The sequence below is a fragment of the Oncorhynchus keta genome, chromosome 2, assembly GCF_023373465.1.
Source record: "Oncorhynchus keta strain PuntledgeMale-10-30-2019 chromosome 2, Oket_V2, whole genome shotgun sequence".
In the NCBI taxonomy this organism is placed as follows: domain Eukaryota; kingdom Metazoa; phylum Chordata; class Actinopteri; order Salmoniformes; family Salmonidae; genus Oncorhynchus; species Oncorhynchus keta.
In genome coordinates this window covers 12,812,678-12,837,663 of record NC_068422.1, presented here as the reverse complement: position 1 = coordinate 12,837,663, position 24,986 = coordinate 12,812,678, and the positions used below count along the sequence as shown (strand labels likewise).

At 45.0% G+C, this 24,986-nt stretch overlaps 1 protein-coding gene across 1 annotated transcript in view; it reads right to left on the bottom strand.

Moving 5' to 3' along the window:
- Positions 1-24,986, bottom strand: part of LOC118360970 (extracellular serine/threonine protein kinase FAM20C-like) — a 99,842-nt gene that overhangs the window by 3,303 nt on the left and 71,553 nt on the right. The window contains exons 4-8 of the mRNA XM_052472172.1: positions 22,906-22,998; positions 11,973-12,088; positions 8,822-9,002; positions 7,783-7,892; positions 2,322-2,463 (exon numbers count right to left, since the gene is read on the bottom strand). Coding sequence (XP_052328132.1) covers positions 2,322-2,463; positions 7,783-7,892; positions 8,822-9,002; positions 11,973-12,088; positions 22,906-22,998 — 642 coding nt within the window. The remainder of the gene's footprint in view (positions 1-2,321; positions 2,464-7,782; positions 7,893-8,821; positions 9,003-11,972; positions 12,089-22,905; positions 22,999-24,986) is intronic.

Genomic DNA, 24,986 nt, shown 5'->3' with positions numbered 1-24,986 from the left:
GAAGACAGAAGTCTTCACAAGGTTTTCACATACTGTTGATGGTATTTTGGCCCAATTCCTCCATGCAATAACATTGATCTCAAATTGCACCGTTGGGAGATCTGGAGAAACCGGGTCTGTCAATTACTAATATACTAATACACTTAGTAAAAGTATTTATCTTTAACTCGCAATCTGTGGATTCTATTCGATTAGATAGATTGAAATTGTATGTTAAACATCACAGTTGAAAGATATATGGTGCATCAAAATCCGAAGAGGGTGGCCAGCAGAGATAGGTGGGATGGGCTGAGAGAAGCTGAGGGTTGGGATGTGGAATTGGAGACAAGTGGGAGTGGAGTTGCAGGGCGGGGGATAGAATGATTCTACATCTGTATTGCTGGCTGTTTGGGGATTTAGGCTGTGTTTTTGTACAGCACTTTGTGACATCGGCTGATGTAAAAAGGGCGTTATAAATAATGTGATTGATTTGAATGAAAGGCTGTCAAAGATAAAAGTTTTAAAAAATACGTTAAAATAAAATATAACAAACATTTACTTTGAATGACACTGAGGGGCAGTGTTGTTACAGTTAATGCCGGATTTCCTGAGGCTGATGCAGTGCAGGTGTTTTTACATATGCAATATACGCACACTCATTCAAATGCACACACGTGCACACACACGTGCACACATGTGCACACACACACACACACACACACACACACACACACACACACACACACACACACACACACACACACACACACACACACACACACACACACACACACACACACACACACACACACACACACACGTAAATAGTGTCATACATGCACTCAAACATATTCAGTTGGCCTTGCTGTTAAGATTTTTGTTGTCCTTGATGTCTCTTGTTTTTTGTATTGTTGTTTCTGTTTTCCTTTGTCTTTCTATTTTTTCCTCTTTTGTTCATTTGTTTGGTTGTTGGTTCATTGGTGGGGTCTTGGGGGTGGGAAATGGAATTATTGTTTTTATTTCTTCTCGGGGGGGGGGACTGTGGTGGGGGGGGGGTAGCTCTTGGGGAACTGTAGGGGGATCTTGGAGGGCTGGTAGGAGATCTGTCGACATGCCCTTGAGCAGGGCGTTGACCCTGGTTGCTTCTGTATGTCGCTCTGCATGGGAGGCTGTTAGATGACTAATGTGATCTAGCTGTTGAGCAGCGTGTTTTAAATATTCAATAAAAAACAAATGTAAATAATGTATTATTTTGAAAAAATATCTGTCAAAGCATACAGGAAATCTGTTCAAAATGCGGACACAGTGGACCGATAAGACCATGTGTAGACGCATTTCTGAAAATGTGGGCACAATTAGAACGTGGACACGATCAGGACAAAGGACGCATGTTAGCGCCTGTCACGGTCGTTGTATGGAGGAGACCAAGGGGCAGCGTGACATGAATACATTCTTCTTTATTAAAACGAAGAACACTAAACAAACTAACCAAATAACAACACGACCGTGAAGCTATATAACACAAATGCTGACAGGCAACACATAGACAATAACCCACAAAACCAAAATGGAAAATGGCAACCTAAATAGGATCCCCAAACACAGACAACGATAGACAGCTGCCACTGATTGGGAACCAATTCAGGCCACCATAGACCTACATTACCTAGACATACAAAACCCCCATAGATATACAAAAACCCTAGACAGGACAAAAACTCACATACCCACCCTCGTCACACCCTGACCTGAGCAAAATAATTCAGAAAACATAGATAACTAAGGTCAGGGCGTGACAGCGCCAGAAGTTTATTTATAAACTGGGTGGCTCCAGCCCTGAATGCTGATTGTCTGAAAGCCTTGGTATATCAGACTGTAGGTGGCAATCAACACCCATGACCACACACTTACAATCCTCCACCTCTCCTCCTGTTGCTGCCCATGAACTGTCTGATACAGTTTCCCCTCATGAGACCATCCTCATCCAGGTTGAACCCCCAGTATCCCCCACCACCCAGGAGACCAGCTACACCCAAACCCGAATCAAAGAAGACGGGGAGAAAGTCCTGTAAGTCCCTCCATTTTACGGGACCAAAAGTATAGCGACAAATTTGCTTATCTGTGTATTAAAATAGTCAGAAGTTAAGTATTTTTGTATTTTATGTTTGAAATGATTCATTTTACTATGTTATTAAAAATCAACGTTTAATATATATATTTTTTTTTATTAAAATAAAAAATACCTTATTTCTCATTGTTAATTGGTAAGCTCTTGATGTCTGCATGCCCAATGATACATCAAACATGCCAGTTGATGGAAAATATGAAAAAAAGTCACTAACCTGCAACATTGGCTTAAAGGCACCAGAATAGACACCTCGTCATGAGAATGCTTTCCAAACCCTCTCCCATTGTCCAGATGGATGATGAAGCTCTCGTTGCCAAACTTCTCAAATGTCTCATAGTGATGACGATCCATGTTGCCTAAGGAGAGATGTCATTTTAGAAAGGGAGCCATGTTGTAGTTGTAGGGGAGAGTGTGGTAAGTTCAGCCAAAGGGGTCAGTTGAGCCACACTTGTTTCTAGAAAACCATACACAAAAGTAATAATTTGACCACATAATTATGAAGAGGTCATCAATTCATGGAGTCTGTGAACCAAGAAACCACATGGAAAAAGTGGTAAGCGAGTTAGGTCCAAAAACAGATTTTCATCAAGTCAAATGAATGTATTGTGTTAGAGGGTTCATGATGCCAAAGTAGATCATTGTAAGGTTGTTCAATATATCATTATGCATCCCTATAAGATTCAATATGAGGTCCCAAACCTAGGATGAAAGTGTATCCTTGTCGCTGTGTGGGCTAATATAGTGCATTGCAATTGGAAACCCTAATTGGAAACCCGATTGGAAACCCTAATTGAGCTACGTGGACAAGTTCTAGCCTTGTTTAGATGTTATCTGTCAGAAAGATATCAGTTTGTCTTTGTGGATGGTTTGTCCTCTGACAAAAAAATAGTATGTTTCGGGGTTTCTCAAGGTTCCGTTCTAGGACTACTATTGTTTTTACTATATATGCTACCTCTTGGTGATGTCATTCGGAAACACAATGTCAACTTTCACAGTTGTGAAGACGACACGCAGTTGTACATTTCGATGAAACATGCTGAAGCCTCAAAATTGTCTACCCTGGAAGCCTGTCTTTTCAGACATAAGGAAGTGGAAAGCAAATGTTTGCCTTTAAAACTCGGACAAAACAGAGAAGCTAGTTTTAGGTCCAAAGAAACAAAGACATCTGACAATGAATGTCAATGGGTGTACAATCATCTCAAATAAAACTGTGAAGGACATCTGCCTTTCTCTGGACACTGATCTCTCTTTTCAAGAACATATCAAAAATATTTCAAGAGCAGCTTTTTTCCATCTTCGTAACATTGCAAAAATCTGAAACTTTTTGTCCAAAAATGATGCAGAAAAATAAATCCATGCTTTTGTCACTTCAAGATTAGACTACTGCAATGCTCTAGTCTCTGGATACCCGGATAAGACACGAAATAGACTTCAGCTAGTGCTAAATACAGCTGCTAGAATCTTGACTAGAATAAAAAGATTTTGGTCATATCCCTCCAGTGCAAGCCTCTCAACACTGGCTTCCTGTCAAGGCTAGGGCTAACTTCAAGTTTTACTGCTAACCTACAAAGCATTACATGGACTCCTACCTAACTCTCTGATATGGTCCTACTGTACATACAGTACCAGTCAAAAGTTTGGACACACCTAATTATTTTTACTATTTCTACATTGCAGAATAATTAAATAACACATATGGAATCATGTAGTAACCAAAAAATCAAAATCTATTTTATATTAGAGATTCTTCAAAGTAGCCACCTTCTCCCAACCAGCTTCATGAGGTTGTCACCTGGAATGCATTTCAATGTACAGGTGTGCCTTGTTAAAAGTTATTTCCTTCTTAATGTGTTTGAGACAATTAGTTGTGTTGTGACAAGGTAGGGGTGGTTTACAGAAGATAACCCTATTTGGTAAAAGACCAAGTCCATATTATGTCAAGAACAGCTCAAATAAGCAAAGAGAAAAAACGGTCCATCATTACTTTAAGACATGAAGGTCAGTCAATCTGGAAAATTTCAAGAACTTTGAATGTTGCAAAAACCATCAAGAGCTATGACGAAACTGGCTCTCATGAGGACCACCACAGGAAAGGAAGACCCAGAGTTACCTCTGCTGCAGAGAATAAGTTCATTAGAGTTAACTGCACCTCTGATTGCAGCCCAAATAAATGCTTCACAGAGTTCAAGTAACAGACACATCTCAACATCAACTGTTCAGAGACTGTGTGAAACACGAGCAATTGATATTAGACCGGTAGAAATATGTCCTTTGCTTAGTGGGACTATTATTTGTTTTTCAACAGGATAATGACCCAATACACCTCCAGGCTGTGTAAGGGCTATTTGACCAAGGAGAGTGATGGAGTGCTGCATCAGATGACCTGGCCTCCACAATCACCCAAACTCAGCCCAATTGAGATAGTTTGTGATGTTGGACTGCAGAGTGAAGGAAAAGCAGCCAACAAGTGCTCAGCATATGTGGGAACTCCTTCAAGACTGTTGGAAAAGCCTTCCAGCGGAAGCTGGTTGAGAGAATGCCAAGAGTGTGCAAAGCTGTTTAAAACTTTTTGGTTACTACATTATTCCATGTGTTATTTCATAATGTTGATGTCTTCACTATTATTATACAATGTAGAAAACAGAAACAAATAAAGAAACCCTTGAATAAGTAGGTCTGTCCAAACTTGTGACTGGTACTGTACCTACACGTACGCTATGGTTCGTAGAATTTCTAAGCAAACAGCTGAAGGCAGGCAGGGCTTTCTCCTATGGAGCTACATTTTTATGGAACGGTCTGCTGATTGATGTGGTCTCGAGCTTTAAGTCTTTACTGAAGACCCATATCTTCAGTAGGTCCTATGATTGAGTGTAAACTGGTCCAGGGGTGCCAAGGTGAACGGGCACTGGAGTGACTAACCACCCTTGCTGTTATACCCTGCCTGGTTGGCCCTGTCCGGGGGTAACTGTGGACGTGCAGTGTGTGTCGCCCCCGCCTTAGACAATTGCAGCATAGATACTGGAGACTATGTGCCTTTCTAGGGAGTTTTTCCTAGACACCATGCTCTACATCTGCATTGCTTGCTGTTTGGGGTTTAGGCTGGGTTTCTGTACAAGCACTTCAATCAATCAATCAAACGTATTTTATAAAGCCATTTTTCCGTCAGCAATTGTCACAAAGTGCTTATAAAGAATCCCAGTCTAAAACCCCAAAGAGCAAGCAATACAGATGTAGAAGCACAGTGGCTAGAAAAAAAGAAGAAACCAAATGAAGAAATCTAGAGAGGAACCAGGCTCTGACGGGTGGTCTCTTCTGTGCTGTGGAGATTGGAGATTATAAGAGTTCCACTTTGCGATCTGATGTAAAAAGTGCTTTATAAATCATTTTAAATGATTGATTGATGGCAAGTTGAGCAAACTGAAGTGTTTTCTTTCCAGGCGTAATGCAAGACATTATCACTGGGATATGAGCTAACAACAGTGCCTGGCTTATGTCAAAAGTGTTTTTAGCAGGGTGTTTGAGTAGGCTAAACTAGCTAGCTGCATTTGAAACTGAAAGTTTAAAAAAAACTAATGTTAATCTCTCTCTTGCTTCTCCTTCATTTTGGAAGAAATTAATTTGTTAAACTGTTCAACTATTGTCTTCATCTATCTTTGAGTCAACTACTCACCACATTAAGCACACTAACTTATGCTTTCAGTACTAGATTCATTCTCTGATCGTTTGTGGTTCTCATAATTACTGTAAGTCTATGGAAGGGGGTGAGAACCTTCTAGGTTGTGTTGAAGTCAATGTACCCAGAGAAGAAGGGAAGATAGCTGTCTTCTGGCTACAACATGGTGCTACCCTAGTGCTGCTGAGGCTACTGTAGACCTTCATTGCAAAAAAGTATGTTTTAATCAATTCTTTGGTGACGTGGATATGTTTAGTATAGTTTAATCTAAAAAGGGTGACTTTTTAACTTCTTATGGCTGCAGGGGCAGTATTGAGTAGCTTGGATGAAAGGTGCCCAGAGTAAATGGCCTGCTCCTCAGTCCCAGTTGCTAATATATGCATATTATTATTAGTATTGGATAGAAAACACTCTGAAGTTTCTAAAACTGTTTGCATGATGTCTGTGAGTATAACATAACTCATATGGCAGGCAAAAACCTGAGAAGAAATCCAAACAGGAAGTGGGAAATCTGAGGTTGGTCGATTTTCAACTCAGCCCCTATTGAATACACAGTGGGATATTAGTTATGTTGCACTTCCTAAGGCTTCCACTAGATGTCAACCGTCTTTAGAAACTTGAATGAGGATTCTACTGTGATGTGGGGCCGGATGAAAGCTCTTTGAGTCAGTGGTCTGGCAGAGAGCCAGGTCCTGGTCACGCGCATTTCACATGACAGCGACCTGCGTTCCATGGCTTTTCTACAGACAATGGAATTCTCCGGTTGGAACGTTATTGAAGATTTATGACAACAACATCCTAAAGATTTATTCTATACTTAGTTTGAAATGTTTCTAAGACCTGTAATAACTTTTTTGAAGTTTACGTCCGACATTCGGCTGGACCTGCACGAGCGATTGGATTTGTGTACTAAACTCCCTAACAAAAGTAGCTACTTGGACATAAATAATGGACATTATCGAACAAAACAAACATTTATTGTGGAACTAGGATTCCTGGGAGTGCATTCTGATGAAGATCATCAAAGGTAAGGGAATATTTATAATGTTATTTCTGATTTCTGTTGACTCCAACATGGCGGATAATTTGTTTTTGTTTTCTGAGCGCCGGTCACAGATTATTGCATGGTTTGCTTATTCCGTAAAGTTTTAAAAAAATCTGCCACAGCGGTTGCATTAAGGAGAGGTATATCTATATTTCCATGTCTAACAATTGTATTTTCACCGACATTTATAATGAGTATTTCTGTCAAATGATGTGGCTCTCTGCAATATCACTGGATGTTTTTGGAACTAGTGAATGTAATGCGCCAATGTATACTGAGATTTTTAAAAACATAAATATGAACTTTATCAAACAAAACATACATGTATTGTGTGGCATGAAGTCCTATGAGTGATATCTGATGAAGATCATCAAAGGTTAGTATTTAATTTTATCTCTATTTGTGCTTTTTGTGACTCCTCTCTTTGGCTGGAAAAATGGCTGTGTTTTCTGTGAGTTGGTGGTGACCTAACATAATCGTTTGTGGTGCTTTCGCTGTAAAGCCTATTTGAAATCGGACACTGTGATTGGATTAACAACAAGATTACCTTTAAAATGGTATAAGATACATGTATGTTTGAGGAATTTTAATTATGAGATTTCTGTTGTTTTGAATTTGGCGCTGTGCACTTTCACTGGCTGTTGTCATATATCCTCCCGTTAACAAGATTGCAGCCCTAAGAAGATGGTAAAAAAACGTTTTCACTGAGGATGGTTCTCCCCTTCCTCCTCTGAGGAGCCTCCACTGATGTAAGTCACAGGAGGTTGGTGCACCTTAATTGGGAAGAACAGGCTCGTGGTAATGACTGGTGGAATCAGTGGAATGGTATCAGATACATCAAACACATGGTTTCCAGGTGTTTGATGCCATTCCATTTGCGCCTTTCTGGTCATTATTATGAGCCGTCCGCCCCGCAGCAGCCTCCTGTGAAGTATGTATTAAGAGGTGTGGTCTCACCCATGAGGAAGTCAAAGATGGTCATGTCCATGATGTCCAATAGACGGGTGCCGCTGTCGTAGGGAGGGGTCTGTTTAACCTCTTCACAGTAGTCAGGATCTACCTCCCACCTACACACACACACACACACACACACACACACACACACACACACACACACACACACACACACACACACACACACACACACACACACACACACACACACACACACACACACACACACACACACACACACACACACACACACAGCAGAGTAATGATCATATACAGTATGTACATATACCTATCGAGTGAACAACCTTAAAATAAAACTGTTCAACATCTTAACTCTTCAAACTCTACATGGGTGTATAAGCCTGTATATAAATGCACCACTCTATTTGCTACAGTGCCTTGCGAAAGTATTCGGCCCCCTTGAACTTTGCGACCTGAAAACTGCTGTTCACAAATGCTCTCCATCCAACCTCACTGAGCTCGAGCTGTTTTGCAAGGAGGAATGGGAAAACATTTCAGTCTCTCGATGTGCAAAACTGATAGAGACATTTTATTTGTATTTTTTTTGCCTTTATTTAACCAGGCAAGTCAGTTAAGAACATATTCTTATTTTCAATGACAGCCTGGGAACAGAGGATTAACTGCCTGTTCAGGGGCAGAACGACAGATTTGTACCTTGTCAGCTCAGGGGTTTGAACTCGAAACCTTCCAGTTATTAGTCCAACGCTCTAACCACTAGGCTACGCTGCCGCCCCAAGCGACTTACAGCTGTAATTGCAGTAAAAGTATTAACTTAAGGGGGCTGAATAATTTTGCACGCCAATTTTTCAGTTTTTGATTTGTTAAAAAAGTTTGAAATATCCAATAAATGTCGTTCCACTTCATGATTGTGTCCCACTTGTTGTTGATTCTTCACAAAAAAATACAGTTTTATATCTTTATGTTTGAAGCCTGAAATGTGGCAAAAGGTCGCAAAGTTCAAGGGGGCCGAATACTTTCGCAAGGCACTGTATATTATGTCATCCTTGTATTGGTGCCTTACTCTGCTTTCTTGCGTTTGTTGTAGGATCGTCTCCAGGGGTTTCTCCAGGTCTTGCGTTTTGCCAGGGCCAGGTCTGGGAGGAAGGCAGCCAGAGAACCCTCGATCTGGTCTGGCTTACCGCACAGAGCATGCTCTGTAGAGCAGTAGTACGAACACTCCCCGTAGAAACAGATGTTGTTGGCTGAGAAATTACATAGTTGACATGAATGGCTTAGTTGGTGATATTGATTTGTCAATTTGGTGACCAATAGAACCATCTACAGTCCTTTAACACAGTTGATATGTTCATACTGTGTTTTTTATTATTATAATGTTTTGTATTTTATTAGGATCCCCATTAGCTAATGCTAAAGCAGCAGCTACTCTTCCTGGGGTCCACACAAAACATACAACATGACATAATACAGAACATTAATAGACAAGAACAGAACCACATACATTTAAAATAATAATACACTTTCATACATTTATGCCTTAGCAGTCCAAGCATCATGTACTCATTATAACGGCAACCCCGCAGCCATTCATTTGACCATATACTGCATCCTTTGCTCTACTGTTACAATTCCTTTGCCTAAGCAGGTCCTGATATCCTAATCTCACAGCACCAGTTGTTCTGTAAATACCTCACAAAATCAGGAACCAACTGTGTCCTTGGTTCTTCCGTTTGACGCCAATACTATGCATAATTATCTGATTCATAGACGCTACCCACTGTACACACAACATTGGTTGCATGTAATTTCAATGAAATTACATTGAACCAACGTGGAATAGACATTGAATTGAAACTGTCTGTGCAGAGTGGGTACTGAATGCAAGTGCAACACACAAAAATGGAAGTTTCACCAAAGTGTGTGAAAAGAGACATATATCATATCGTAAGGAACCTACGTTTTACCACTGCTTTGTTCCCCTCACATGAATGCAAGTTCACAGAATGGACTGCCGAGTGCTGAAGTGGGTAGCGTGTAAAAATAGTCTCATTGGTTGCAACACTCACTACCGAGTTCCAAACTGCCTCTGGAAGCAATGTCAGCACAATAACTGTTCAGCGGGGGATTCATGAAATGTGTTTCCATGGACGAGCAACTGCACACAAGCCTAAGATCACCATGCGCACCGCCAAGCGTCGGCTGGAGTGGTGTAAAGCTCGCCGCCATTGGACTTTGGAGCAATGGAAACGTGTTCTATAGATCGATGAATCATGTATCACCATCTGGCAGTCTGACGGAGGCATCTGGGTTTGGCGGATGCCAGGAGAACGCTACCTGCCCCAATGCATAGTGCCAACTGTAAAGTTTGGTGTAGGAATAATGGTCTGGGGCTGTTTTCCATGGTTCGGGCTATGCTAGGCTCCTTAGAGCTACAGCAAACAATGACATTCTAGACGATTCTGTGCTTCCAACATTGTGGCAACAGTTTGTGGAAGGCCCTTTACTGTTTCAGCATAACAATGTCCCCATGCACAAAGCTTGGTCCATACAGAAATGGTTTGTAGAAATTAGTGTGGAAGAACTCGACTGGCCTGCACAGAGTCCTTAACTCAACCCCCCTGATGTGAATAAAGAAAGCTACATTGTTTTGCTAAATTCCCCTAACTTGAATAAAGCTACCTTGTTTTGCTAAATTCCTCTGACATGAATAAAGCTACCGTGTTTTGCTAAATTCTCCTAACTTGAATAAAGCTACCTTGTTTTCCTAAATTCCCCTGACATGAATAAAGCTACCTTGTTTTCCTAAATTCCCCTGACATGAATAAAGCTACCGTGTTTCGCTAAATTCCCCTGACTTGAATAAAGCAACCTTGTTTTTCTAAATTCCTCTAACTGAATAAAGCTACCTTTTTTTTCTAAATGCCCCTAAGTTGAATAAAGCTACCTTGTTTTCCTAAATTCCCCTGACATGAATAAAGCTACCGTGTTTTGCTAAATTCCCCTAACTTGAATAAAGCTACCTTGTTTTCCTAAATTCCCCTGACATGAAATAAGCTACCTTGTTTTCCTAAATTCCCCTGATATGAATAAAGCTACCGTGTTTTGCTAAATTCCCCTAACTTGAATAAAGCTACCTTGTTTTCCTAAATTCCCCTGACATGAATAAATCTACCTTGTTTTCCTAAATTCCCCTGACATGAATAAAGCTACCGTGTTTTGCTAAATTCCCCTGACTTGAATAAAGCAACCTTGTTATTCTAAATTCCTCTAACTGAATAAAGATACCTTATTTTCCTAAATGCCCCTAACTTGAATAAAGCTACCTTGTTTTCCTAAATTCCCCTGACATGAATAAAGCTACTGTGTTTTGCTAAATTCCCCTAACTTGAATAAAGCTACCTTGTTTTCCTAAATTCCTCTGACATGAATAAAGCTACCGTGTTTTGCTAAATTCTCCTAACTTGAATAAAGCTACCTTGTTTTCCTAAATTCCCCTGACATGAATAAAGCTACCTTGTTTTCTTAAATTCACCTGACATGAATAAAGCTACCGTGTTTCGCTAAATTCCCCTGACTTGAATAAAGCAACCTTGTTTTTCTAAATTCCTCTAACTGAATAAAGCTACCTTTTTTTTCTAAATGCCCCTAACTTGAATAAAGCTACCTTGTTTTCCTAAATTCCCCTGACATGAATAAAGCTACTGTGTTTTGCTAAATTCCCCTAACTTGAATAAAGCTACCTTGTTTTCCTAAATTCCCCTGACATGAATAAAGCTACCTTGTTTTGCTAAATTCCCTTGACTTGAATAAAGCAACCTTGTTATTCTAAATTCCTCTAACTGAATAAAGATACCTTGTTTTCCTAAATGCCCCTAACTTGAATAAAGCTACCTTGTTTTCCTAAATTCCCCTGACATGAATAAAGCTACCGTGTTTTGCTAAATTCCCCTAACTTGAATAAAGCTACCTTGTTTTCCTAAATTCCCCTGACATGAATAAAGCTACCTTGTTTTCCTAAATTCCCCTAACATGATCAAAGCTACATTGTTTCTCTAAATCCACCTGATGTGAATAAAGCTGTATAAGCTTCCCTTGTCAGTTTCATTGAATTTGACTAATTCAGTTTCCTTGCTCAAGACAATTGTGTTTGAACCTCAGACTACTGTCCTATAGGACACAGAGAACAGAGGAGTGTAGCATGTCTGTTTCAGTACCTGGTGAGATGAAGAAGGTTCTCCACAGCTTCTTGTCTCTGGTCACGTCCTTGATCTCTTTAGTCATATTCAATAGTCTACCGGCTACAGGAGGGACACGGCGGAAATCCAGGATCCTGCAACAGGACATAGAGAGACATATAGGTCCACATGCTATGCCAACATATTTATTCTACTATTCTTCTTCAGGTAAACTGTAGTTTATTTTTAACACCACCAGAGGTAGCTGTGACATAAGAGCACTCTGCTTTGAACTGCTACAATAACAGTCTAGGTCATCACAGAAAGTCTAAATGATTTCACATCAAAAGCTCAAATTACTCTATTCTAAATCAGTGATGATAATGATCTAATCAACCATGCTTGGTCTTAATTTACACCATGCGTAGTTCTGACATATGCTATGTTTCTATTTTACTCTACTGCAATGTGGGAAGGAGACAGTTATCCAGAGAAGCCACGAGTTGGACACATGCCTCTGATGATGATTCATCTGTGTGTGAACCCAAGTATGTGCACAGAATACTGGCATGTGTGGGTGCAGATGTGTATGTGTGTATGTCCTGTGAATGCGTGTATGCATGAACTATGCAAATGTTCTGTGTTCATAGTATTCTCAGCACGTATGAGACCACTCCAGGGAGATGGAGTCTTCTAACATGAACACGGTCTCTCTCTCTCTCTCTGAATAACATGAACTCTCTCTCTCTCTCTGTCAGTCTTTCTCTCTCTCTGAGTGCTGTTATTCCTGTCTCTGTGCGTGCTAATTTTATGCATGTATAACCCCCCTTCTGTTAATGATGACACCACTGTTAACCAGGGATGCTTCAACATTTACCTACCGACATGAACTAGGCCTGGGGGAGAGAGAGAGAGAGAGAGAGAGAGAGAGAGAGAGAGAGAGAGAGAGAGAGAGAGAGAGAGAGAGAGAGAGAGAGAGAGAGAGAGAGAGAGAGAGAGAGACAGAGACAGAGACAGAGAGAGAGAGAGAGAGAGAGAGAGAGAGAGAGAGAGAGAGAGAGAGAGAGAGAGAGAGAGAGGCAGGCAGGCATAGCCTTGCTATTGAGAAAGTTTGCCGTAGGCAGACCTGACTTTCAAGAGAAGACAGGCTATGTGCACACTGCCCACAAAATGTGTTGGACACTGAGCTGCACTTCCTAACCTGCCATATGTATGACCATATTAGAGACACATATTTACCTCAGATTACCCAGACCCACAAAGTATTATTTTTTGGGGGGATAAACTCCCAAATCAATTGGGTAAAATACCACAGTGTGCAATCACAGCAGCAAGATTTGTAACCCGTTACCACAAGAAAAGGGCAAGCATTGAAGAACAAACACCATTTTAAATATAAGCCATATTTATGTTTATAATTTTTATTTTTTACTTAAACTATTTGCATACAGTATATACAATACTATGATACTTGAAATGTCTTTATTCTTTTGGAACTTGTGTGAGTGTAATATTTACTGTTGAATTTTTATTGTCTATTTCACTTTTGTTTATCCATTTCACTTGCTTTGGCAATGTCACATTTTTGAAGATCTGAGGACCCATGCCAAATACAGTTCAGTATTTTAAGGAGGCTGAAAAGATTTGGCATGGGTCCTCAGATTCTACAGCAGCACCACTGAGAGCATCCTGACTGGATGCATCACTGTCTGGTATGGCAACTGCTCGGCCTCTGACTGCAAGGCACAACAGAGGATAGTGCGTACGGCCCAGTACATCACTGGGGCCAAGCTTCCTGCTATCCAGGACCTCTATACCTGGTGGTGTCAGAGGAAGTCCCTAAAAAATGTCAAACTCCAGCCACCCTAGTAATAGACTGTTCTCTCTGTTACTGTTCTCTCTCCTACCTCCACCCTCCTCCTACCTCCACCCTCCATCCTCTCCCTCCCTCCACCCTCCCTCCCTCCTCTACCTCCATCCTCTCTCCTCTACCTTCCATCCTCCTGTCCCTCCATCCTCCTCTACTTCTACCCTCCCTCTATCTCCACCCTCTCGTCCTCTCCCTCCAACTTTCCTCTTCTACCTCCACACTCCCTCCTCTACCTTCACCCTCCTTTACCTCCACCCTCCTCTCCCTCCATCCTCTATCATCCTCTACCTCCACCCTTCCTCTTCGACCTCCAACCTTCCTCCTTTACCTCCACCCTCCTCTCCCTCCATCCTCCTCTACCCTTCCTCTTCTACCTCCACCCTCCCTCCTCTACCTCCACCCTCCTGTACCCCCATTCTTCTATAACTCCACCCTCCCCCGCTACCTGTACCTCCACCCTCCCCTCCATCCCCTACCTCCACTCTCTCCTCCATCTACCTCCACCCTCCTCTACCTCCACCCTACTCTACCCCCACCCTCCTCTACGTCTACCTCCACCCCCCCTCCCTTACCTCCACCCTACCTTCTCCACCCTCTCCCTTCTACCTCTACCTCCACTCTCCCCTCCATCTACCTCCACCCTTCCTCCTATACCTCTACCCTCCCTTACCTCCACCCTCCCTTCTCCACCTTCCCCCTCCCTCTTCTACCTCCACCCTCCCCTCCATCTACCTCCACCCTCCTCTACCTCCACCCTACTCTACCCCCACCCTCCCCCTCCCTCCCTCCTCTACTTCTACCTCCACCCTCCCTCCTCTACCTCTACCCTCCCTCCCTTACCTCCACCTTCCCTCTTCTACCTACCTCCACCCTACATCCTCCCTCTTATTTTCCTCCATCCTCTACCTAAGAGATAACAAGTACATTATCATGACAATCTTCACACCACAGTTGACTACAACTGAGCCAGACAGAGAAAAGCCTTGCTGTGTGAAAAGGGCTGCGACAGGTGACTCCAAACGATATAGTATCATTGACTTGAAAGAAAACTATTAGACCTCCATGTCACTACAGTATGTAGTGGCATTATTATTATAATACGGAGCATAACCATGGCAGTACTATTTTAAAAACAGAGCATAACCAAGGCAGTTTTATTATAATACAGAGTGTAACCATCATGGCAGTATTATTATAATACGGAGTGTAACCATCATGGCAGTATTATTATAATACGGAGTGTAACCATCATGGCAGTATTATTATAATATGGAGGGTAACCATCATGGCATTATTATTATAATACGGAGTGTAACCATCATGGCAGTATTATTATAATACGGAGGGTAACCATCATGGCATTATTATTATAATACGGAGTGTAACCATCATGGCAGTATTATTATAATACGGAGCGTAACCATCATGGCATTATTATTATAATACAGAGTGTAACCATCATGGCAGTATTATTATAATACGGAGGGTAACCATCATGGCATTATTATTATAATACAGAGTGTAACCATCATGGCAGTATTATTATAATACGGAGGGTAACCATCATGGCATTATTATTATAATACGGAGTGTAACCATCATGGCAGTATTATTATAATATGGAGTGTTACCATCATGGCATTATTATTATAATACAGAATGTAACCATCATGGCAGTATTATTATAATACGGAGGGTAACCATCATGGCATTATTATTATAATACAGAATGTAACCATCATGGCAGTATCATTATAATACGGAGGGTAACCATCATGGCATTATTATTATAATACAGAGGGTAACCATCATGGCATTATTATTATAATACGGAGTGTAACCATCATGGCAGTATTATTATAATACGGAGGGTAACCATCATGGCATTATTATTATAATACAGAGTGTAACCATCATGGCAGTATCATTATAATACGGAGGGTAACCATCATGGCATTATTATTATAATACAGAGGGTAACCATCATGGCATTATTATTATAATACGGAGTGTAACCATCATGGCAGTATTATTATAATACGGAGGGTAACCATCATGGCATTATTATTATAATACAGAGTGTAACCATCATGGCATTATTATTATAATACGGAGTGTAACCATCATGGCAGTATTATTATAATACGGAGTGTAACCATCATGGCATTATTATTATAATACAGAGTGTAACCATCATGGCATTATTATTATAATACGGAGTGTAACCATCATGGCAGTATTATTATAATACGGAGTGTAACCATCATGGCAGTATTATTATAATACGGAGGGTAACCATCATGGCAGTATTATTATAATACGGAGTGTAACCATCATGGCAGTATTATTATAATACAGAGTGTAACCATCATGGCAGTATCATTATAATACAGAGTGTAACCATCATGGTAGTATCATTATAATACAGAGCGTAATCATGGCAGCATTATTATAATACAGAGTGTAACCATCATGGCAGTATCATTATAATACAGAGTGTAACCATCATGGTAGTATCATTATAATACAGAGCGTAATCATGGCAGCATTATTATAATACAGAGTGTAACCATCATGGCAGTATCATTATAATACAGAGCGTAATCATGGCAGCATTATTATAATACAGAGTGTAACCATCATGGCAGTATCATTATAATACAGAGCGTAATCATGGCAGCATTATTATCGTCACACCATGATCTGTTTCACCTTTCCTTGTTATTGTCTCCACCCCCACCAGGTGTTGCTTGTTTTCCCCAGTGTATTTATCCCTGTGTTTCCTGTCTCTCTATGCCAGTTCGTCTTGTATGTCCAAGTCAACCAGCGTTTTTTCCTGTTCTTTGCTTTTGCTATTTCTCCTTTTTCTAGTTCTCCCGGTTTTGACCCTTGCCTGTTTCTGGACTCTGTTTTCCTACTCCTTTTGGATTATTAAACATCTCAGACTCCAACTATCTTCCTCCTGTGTCTGCATCTGGGTCCCGCCTTGAGTTATGATAATTATAATACGGAGCATAACATAACCATGGCGTTCTTAACAGGCAGTATATAAAGACTTGTAAAGCCAGTGGAGTTCCAGAGCAGGTAGGCAGGCAGACAGACAGACAGACAGAAAGACAGAGCAGACAGACAGAGCAGATAGACAGAGCAGACACGGAAGACAGAGCAGACAGATAGAGCAGATAGACAGAGCAGACACGGAAGACAGAGCAGACAGAGCAGACAGACAGACAGACAGACAGACAGACAGACAGACAGACAGACAGACAGACAGACAGACGAGCAGACACGGAAGACAGAGCAGACAGACAGAGCAGATAGACAGAGCAGACACGGAAGACAGAGCAGACAGACAGACAGACAGGCCAGAAAGAGACAGGTAGACAGAGCCGGGTGGTTGGGTTAGCTAGTCATTGTTAAATTGAATCTATGTCCGAAATGCAATCCTATTCCCTACATAATGCACTACTTTTGGCCGGAGCCCAAATGGAATCTTACTCACTACATAGGGCTCCGGCCAAAAGTAGTGCACTCTGGCCTTCCTGCTGTTATAGGCCAAGTCCCAAATGGAACCCTACATAGTGCACTACTTTTGACCAGAGCCATATGGTGCACTATGTAGGAAAAAGGGTTCCATTTGAGATGCACCTATAAGAGCAGGAAGGCAGTGCTCAGCCAGTCAGTCAGTATGACTCATGGGCCTCCTGATGAGTAGAGATTTAATAGAGTAACACAGAACTCTGCCTGCTAACTGTTCCTCAGTTTTTACCTGCTGCTAACATGCATCCTTTGTCCTGATCTTCTGATTGTGTCCACATTTTTGATATGAGTCTACACATGGTATTAAAATGAGTGTCTTATCCGTCCACTGTATCTGCCTTGCGACCAGATTTAATGGTCACTCCCTGTATGCCATTTTTAATTTGAAATAATATTTATTTATTTTCTTTCTTTCTCAACACATATTGATTCCATATGTACAGTAAATGATGACAAAATGAGTGTCTGGCTAACTCCGGAGGTGGTGGGTGTCTGGCTAACTCCGGAGGTGGTGGGTGTCTGACTAACTCCGGAGGTGGTGGGTGTCTGGCTAACTCCGGAGGTGGTGGGTGTCTGACTAACTCCGGAGGTGGTGGGTGTCTGGCTAACTCCGGAGGTGGTGGGTGTCTGACTAACTCCGGAGGTGGAGGGTGTCTGACTAACTCCGGAGGTGGTGGGTGTCTGACTAACTCCGGAGGTGGAGGGTGTCTGGCTAACTCCGGAGGTGGTGGGTGTCTGGCTAACTCCGGAGGTGGTGGGTGTCTGACTAACTCCGGAGGTGGTGGGTGTCTGACTAACTCCGGAGGTGGAGGGTGTCTGGCTAACTCCGGAGTTGGAGGGTGTCTGACTAACTACGGAGGTGGTGGGTGTCTGGCTTACTCCGGAGGTGGAGGGTGTCTGGCTAACTCCGGAGGTGGAGGGTGTCTGACTAACTACGGAGGTGGTGGGTGTCTGGCTAACTCCGGAGGTGGAGGGTGTCTGGCTAACTCCGGAGGTGGAGGGTGTCTGACTAAATACGGAGGTGGTGGGTGTCTGACTAACTCCGGAGGTGGTGGGTGTCTGGCTAACTCCGGAGGTGGAGGGTGTCTGACTAACTCCGGAGGTGGAGGGTGTCTGCCTAACTCCGGAGGTGGAGGGTGTCTGACTAACTACGGAGGTGGTGGGTGTCTGACTAACTCCGGAGGTGGTGGGTGTCTGGCTAACTCCGGAGGTGGTGAGTGTCTGGCTAACTCCGGAGACGGTGGGTGTCTGACTAATTCCGGAGGTGGTGGGTGTCTGACTAACTCCGGAGGTGGTGGGTTTCTGACTAACTCCGGAGGTGGAGGGTGTCAACTCCGGAGGTGGTGGGTGTCTGACTAACTCCGGAGGTGGTGGGTGTCTGGCTAACTCCGGAGGTGGTGAGTGTCTGGCTAACTCCGGAGACGGTGGGTGTCTGACTAATTCCGGAGGTGGTGGGTGTCTGACTAACTCCGGAGGTGGTGGGTTTCTGACTAACTCCGGAGGTGGAGGTGTCAACTCCGGAGGTGGTGGGTGTCTGACTAACTCCGGAGGTGGTGGGTGCCTGGCTAACTCCGGAGGTGGTGGGTGTCTGACTAACTCTGGAGGTGGTGGGTGTCTGGCTAACTCCGGAGGTGGTGGGTGTCTGGCTAACTCTGGAGACGGTGGGTGTCTGGCTAACTCCGGAGGTGGTGGGTGTCTGGCTAACTCCGGAGGTGGTGGGTGTCTGACTAACTCCGGAGGTGGTGGGTGTCTGGCTAACTCCGGAGGTGGTGGGTGTCTGACTAACTCTGGAGGTGGAGGGTGTCTGACTAACTCCGGAGGTGGTGGGTGTCTGACTAACTCCGGAGGTGGAGGGTGTCTGGCTAACTCCGGAGGTGGTGGGTGTCTGACTAACTCCGGAGGTGGTGGGTGTCTGGCTAACTCCGGAGGTGGTGGGTGTCTGACTAACTCCGGAGGTGGTGGGTGTCTGGCTAACTCCGGAGGTGGTGGGTGTCTGACTAACTCTGGAGGTGGAGGGTGTCTGACTAACTCCGGAGGTGGTGGGTGTCTGACTAACTCCGGAGGTGGAGGGTGTCTGGCTAACTCCGGAGGTGGTGGGTGTCTGGCTAACTCCGGAGGTGGTGGGTGTCTGACTAACTCCGGAGGTGGTGGGTGTCTGACTAACTCCGGAGGTGGAGGGTGTCTGGCTAACTCCGGAGGTGGAGGGTGTCTGACTAACTACGGAGGTGGTGGGTGTCTGGCTTACTCCGGAGGTGGAGGGTGTCTGGCTAACTCCGGAGGTGGAGGGTGTCTGACTAACTACGGAGGTGGTGGGTGTCTGACTAACTCCGGAGGTGGAGGGTGTCTGACTAACTCCGGAGGTGGAGGGTGTCTGACTAACTACGGAGGTGGTGGGTGTCTGGCTAACTCCGGAGGTGGTGGGTGTCTGGCTAACTCCGGAGGTGGAGGGTGTCTGACTAACTCCGGAGGTGGAGGGTGTCTGGCTAACTCCGGAGGTGGAGGTGTCTGACTAACTACGGAGGTGGTGGGTGTCTGACTAACTCCGGAGGTGGTGGGTGTCTGGCTAACTCCGGAGGTGGTGAGTGTCTGGCTAACTCCGGAGACGGTGGGTGTCTGACTAATTCCGGAGGTGGTGGGTGTCTGACTAACTCCGGAGGTGGTGGGTGTCTGGCTAACTCCGGAGGTGGTGGGTGTCTGGCTAACTCTGGAGACGGTGGGTGTCTGGCTAACTCCGGAGGTGGTGGGTGTCTGGCTAACTCCGGAGGTGGTGGGTGTCTGACTAACTCCGGAGGTGGTGGGTGTCTGGCTAACTCCGGAGGTGGTGGGTGTCTGACTAACTCTGGAGGTGGAGGTGTCTGACTAACTCCGGAGGTGGTGGGTGTCTGACTAACTCCGGAGGTGGAGGGTGTCTGGCTAACTCCGGAGGTGGTGGGTGTCTGACTAACTCCGGAGGTGGTGGGTGTCTGGCTAACTCCGGAGGTGGTGGGTGTCTGACTAACTCCGGAGGTGGTGGGTGTCTGGCTAACTCCGGAGGTGGTGGGTGTCTGACTAACTCTGGAGGTGGAGGGTGTCTGACTAACTCCGGAGGTGGTGGGTGTCTGACTAACTCCGGAGGTGGAGGGTGTCTGGCTAACTCCGGAGGTGGTGGGTGTCTGGCTAACTCCGGAGGTGGTGGGTGTCTGACTAACTCCGGAGGTGGTGGGTGTCTGACTAACTCCGGAGGTGGAGGGTGTCTGGCTAACTCCGGAGGTGGAGGGTGTCTGACTAACTACGGAGGTGGTGGGTGTCTGGCTAACTCCGGAGGTGGAGGGTGTCTGGCTAACTCCGGAGGTGGAGGGTGTCTGACTAACTACGGAGGTGGTGGGTGTCTGACTAACTCCGGAGGTGGAGGGTGTCTGACTAACTCCGGAGGTGGAGGGTGTCTGACTAACTACGGAGGTGGTGGGTGTCTGGCTAACTCCGGAGGTGGTGGGTGTCTGGCTAACTCCGGAGGTGGAGGGTGTCTGACTAACTCCGGAGGTGGAGGGTGTCTGGCTAACTCCGGAGGTGGAGGGTGTCTGACTAACTACGGAGGTGGTGGGTGTCTGACTAACTCCGGAGGTGGTGGGTGTCTGGCTAACTCCGGAGGTGGTGAGTGTCTGGCTAACTCCGGAGACGGTGGGTGTCTGACTAATTCCGGAGGTGGTGGGTGTCTGACTAACTCCGGAGGTGGTGGGTTTCTGACTAACTCCGGAGGTGGAGGGTGTCAACTCCGGAGGTGGTGGGTGTCTGACTAACTCCGGAGGTGGTGGGTGTCTGGCTAACTCCGGAGGTGGTGAGTGTCTGGCTAACTCCGGAGACGGTGGGTGTCTGACTAATTCCGGAGGTGGTGGGTGTCTGACTAACTCCGGAGGTGGTGGGTTTCTGACTAACTCCGGAGGTGGAGGGTGTCAACTCCGGAGGTGGTGGGTGTCTGACTAACTCCGGAGGTGGTGGGTGCCTGGCTAACTCCGGAGGTGGTGGGTGTCTGACTAACTCTGGAGGTGGTGGGTGTCTGGCTAACTCCGGAGGTGGTGGGTGTCTGGCTAACTCTGGAGACGGTGGGTGTCTGGCTAACTCCGGAGGTGGTGGGTGTCTGGCTAACTCCGGAGGTGGTGGGTGTCTGACTAACTCCGGAGGTGGTGGGTGTCTGGCTAACTCCGGAGGTGGTGGGTGTCTGACTAACTCTGGAGGTGGAGGGTGTCTGACTAACTCCGGAGGTGGTGGGTGTCTGACTAACTCCGGAGGTGGAGGGTGTCTGGCTAACTCCGGAGGTGGTGGGTGTCTGACTAACTCCGGAGGTGGTGGGTGTCTGGCTAACTCCGGAGGTGGTGGGTGTCTGACTAACTCCGGAGGTGGTGGGTGTCTGGCTAACTCCGGAGGTGGTGGGTGTCTGACTAACTCCGGAGGTGGAGGGTGTCTGACTAACTCCGGAGGTGGTGGGTGTCTGACTAACTCCGGAGGTGGAGGGTGTCTGGCTAACTCCGGAGGTGGTGGGTGTCTGGCTAACTCCGGAGGTGGTGGGTGTCTGACTAACTCCGGAGGTGGTGGGTGTCTGACTAACTCCGGAGGTGGAGGGTGTCTGGCTAACTCCGGAGGTGGAGGGTGTCTGACTAACTACGGAGGTGGTGGGTGTCTGGCTTACTCCGGAGGTGGAGGGTGTCTGGCTAACTCCGGAGGTGGAGGGTGTCTGACTAACTACGGAGGTGGTGGGTGTCTGACTAACTCCGGAGGTGGAGGGTGTCTGACTAACTCCGGAGGTGGAGGGTGTCTGACTAACTACGGAGGTGGTGGGTGTCTGGCTAACTCCGGAGGTGGTGGGTGTCTGGCTAACTCCGGAGGTGGAGGGTGTCTGACTAACTCCGGAGGTGGAGGGTGTCTGGCTAACTCCGGAGGTGGAGGGTGTCTGACTAACTACGGAGGTGGTGGGTGTCTGACTAACTCCGGAGGTGGTGGGTGTCTGGCTAACTCCGGAGGTGGTGAGTGTCTGGCTAACTCCGGAGACGGTGGGTGTCTGACTAATTCCGGAGGTGGTGGGTGTCTGACTAACTCCGGAGGTGGTGGGTTTCTGACTAACTCCGGAGGTGGAGGGTGTCAACTCCGGAGGTGGTGGGTGTCTGACTAACTCCGGAGGTGGTGGGTGTCTGGCTAACTCCGGAGGTGGTGAGTGTCTGGCTAACTCCGGAGACGGTGGGTGTCTGACTAATTCCGGAGGTGGTGGGTGTCTGACTAACTCCGGAGGTGGTGGGTTTCTGACTAACTCTGGAGGTGGAGGGTGTCAACTCCGGAGGTGGTGGGTGTCTGACTAACTCTGGAGGTGGTGGGTGTCTGGCTAACTCCGGAGGTGGTGGGTGTCTGACTAACTCTGGAGGTGGTGGGTGTCTGGCTAACTCCGGAGGTGGTGGGTGTCTGGCTAACTCTGGAGATGGTGGGTGTCTGACTAACTCTGGAGGTGGTGGGTGTCTGGCTAACTCCGGAGGTGTTGGGTGTACATACACACTGTGGATTCTTTGTGTCAGGTACAGGTGTGTGTGTGTGATTTACCTGTCCAGATGAAAGGCAGCAATCTCAGCATTATGTCTCTCAAAGTCCGAAAAGTAGAAGAAGTCAGGGGGCGTCTCCTGCTCCCGAGTCTGCCTGCAGGGTAAAGGGCAAAGGTCAGGGGTTTACAGAGAACCCTGTTCTCTTAACCCCATACAAGAAAAGGTCAGGGGTTTATAGAGGTCAGGGGTTTACAGAGAACCCCGTTCTCTTTATCCCATACCAGAAAATAAGCTCTGGGTAGGCACAGATCTAGGATCAGCTTCCCCTTCCCAAAGCATAGCCTTAGGAGAAAGAACACTGCATTTACCTTAGATCAGTGTCAAGGTAGATCAAAGTGTTATCTGGGTAGATAGACGTTGCTCTAGGCACAGATCTAGGATTTTAAGATGCCAACTTCTATACCTAACAAAAAGACACCGCCTACCACACAACCAAGGCCCTCTCTGAAGCACTAACAGAGGTGAAGCCACAATTGAAACTTTGCGGATTGTATTGTGGCTTTGTGTTTGAGATTCGAGGTTACTGTAGCCCTCTACCGTACCTATTTCTGGAGTCCTATGATCCTCCCTGAAAATGCTTTGCACACACTGTCTGACCGAAAGCTTTGACTGTTTAAAAAAAGCTTTTTAAGGCTTAACCCTCTCAGAGAGCCCAACAGAGAGGATGAGTCTAGAGGCAAGGCACAAAGGATTCAAAGGCATTGAAGCTGAAGAAAAACAGACATACACATTGGTACATTTAGATTATCAACGAGCTGACACAGAAGGTATGTTTTTCAGTAAAGAAATGATAGCAAGTTGAACTGCAGTTCACAAACTCTGTTAATCACAACAACATAAATACCACAAAACATCCAACATCTACGTGTAGTCAGGGTGCATTGCTGATTAATAGAAGGAACATAGCTGAGATGGGACTGTTCTATCCATTCAATGACATACTTCACGTTCCCTCTCACACTGTTGTTTACACAAGCTTTAGAAGAATAAAAAACACAATCAGAGAGAAGTCGTTTCAGGAGAAATGGGTCTGCAACCTCCTCCACATCCATACCTACTCTGCAGGCCTTATCTCATCAGCTGAGGAGGGGTAGTGAGCAGAGGAGAGGACAGGAGGGACAGGAGGAGGATTGGAAACAGATTCTTATCTTGGCAAGGCAATGCGCTACGCTCTCTCTCTTCTTCTATCACTCTTTCTCACCCTCCCCCCTCTCTTTCTTCCTCCCTCAAGCACTTCTCTGTCTCTCTATTCCCCCTTTCTTCCTCACACTCTCCCCCTCATGTCCTCTCCCTCTCTCTCTCTTTCGCTGTCTCCCTCTTTCTCTCTCTGTAGCCTTCAGCTGTGTGTGATTGTTGCTCCACAGCTGTGAAGCTGACATATGCACCCATCATTACATAACTCACCCGGAATCATGGAACACTCCACAACGCTTCCTCATCCCTCCTTCCTTCCATACTCAGCTCTCTTTCGCTGTCTCTTGTTCTCTTTTTCTTTCTCTCTCCCCCTCTTTCTCTCACTTTCTCTCTTGTTCATCCTCAAAGACCAGTCAGCCTGCAGATTCTATCTTCTAAGAAGAAGACTCTACAGGGACCGCTAATTTGAAACAGACTGTCTTTGCCTGATGAGAATAACAACAGTGAAAAAGTGACTCTGCTTAGGCCTACGTATGGTGTTTGGTTACACTGTAAGACATTTCCTGTAAAATGTAAAGTAACTTATTGGCAGAAATTACAGTACCAAGTGAGTTACTAATCACAGTACTAATTACAATTACAGCATATTACTGTAATTACCTAGTGACATATTACCCATTGTTCTTTGCAAGTTCATGTTTACATTTTGGTCATTTAGCGTGCGTTATTGTTTAGCAACTTATAGTCGGTGCATTCAGCCAAGCACATATCAGTCATAGGAAGTGAAACGTTTCTGTAACCATTACTGAGAACGTTGTTGTAGTTAAGGATACATTGGTCTTCAGAATAATTGTGATTACAACAAGATATCTTATGATATACAGTATCAGTCAAAAGTTTGGACACACCTACTCATTCCAGGGTTTTCTTTATTTTTACTATTTTCTA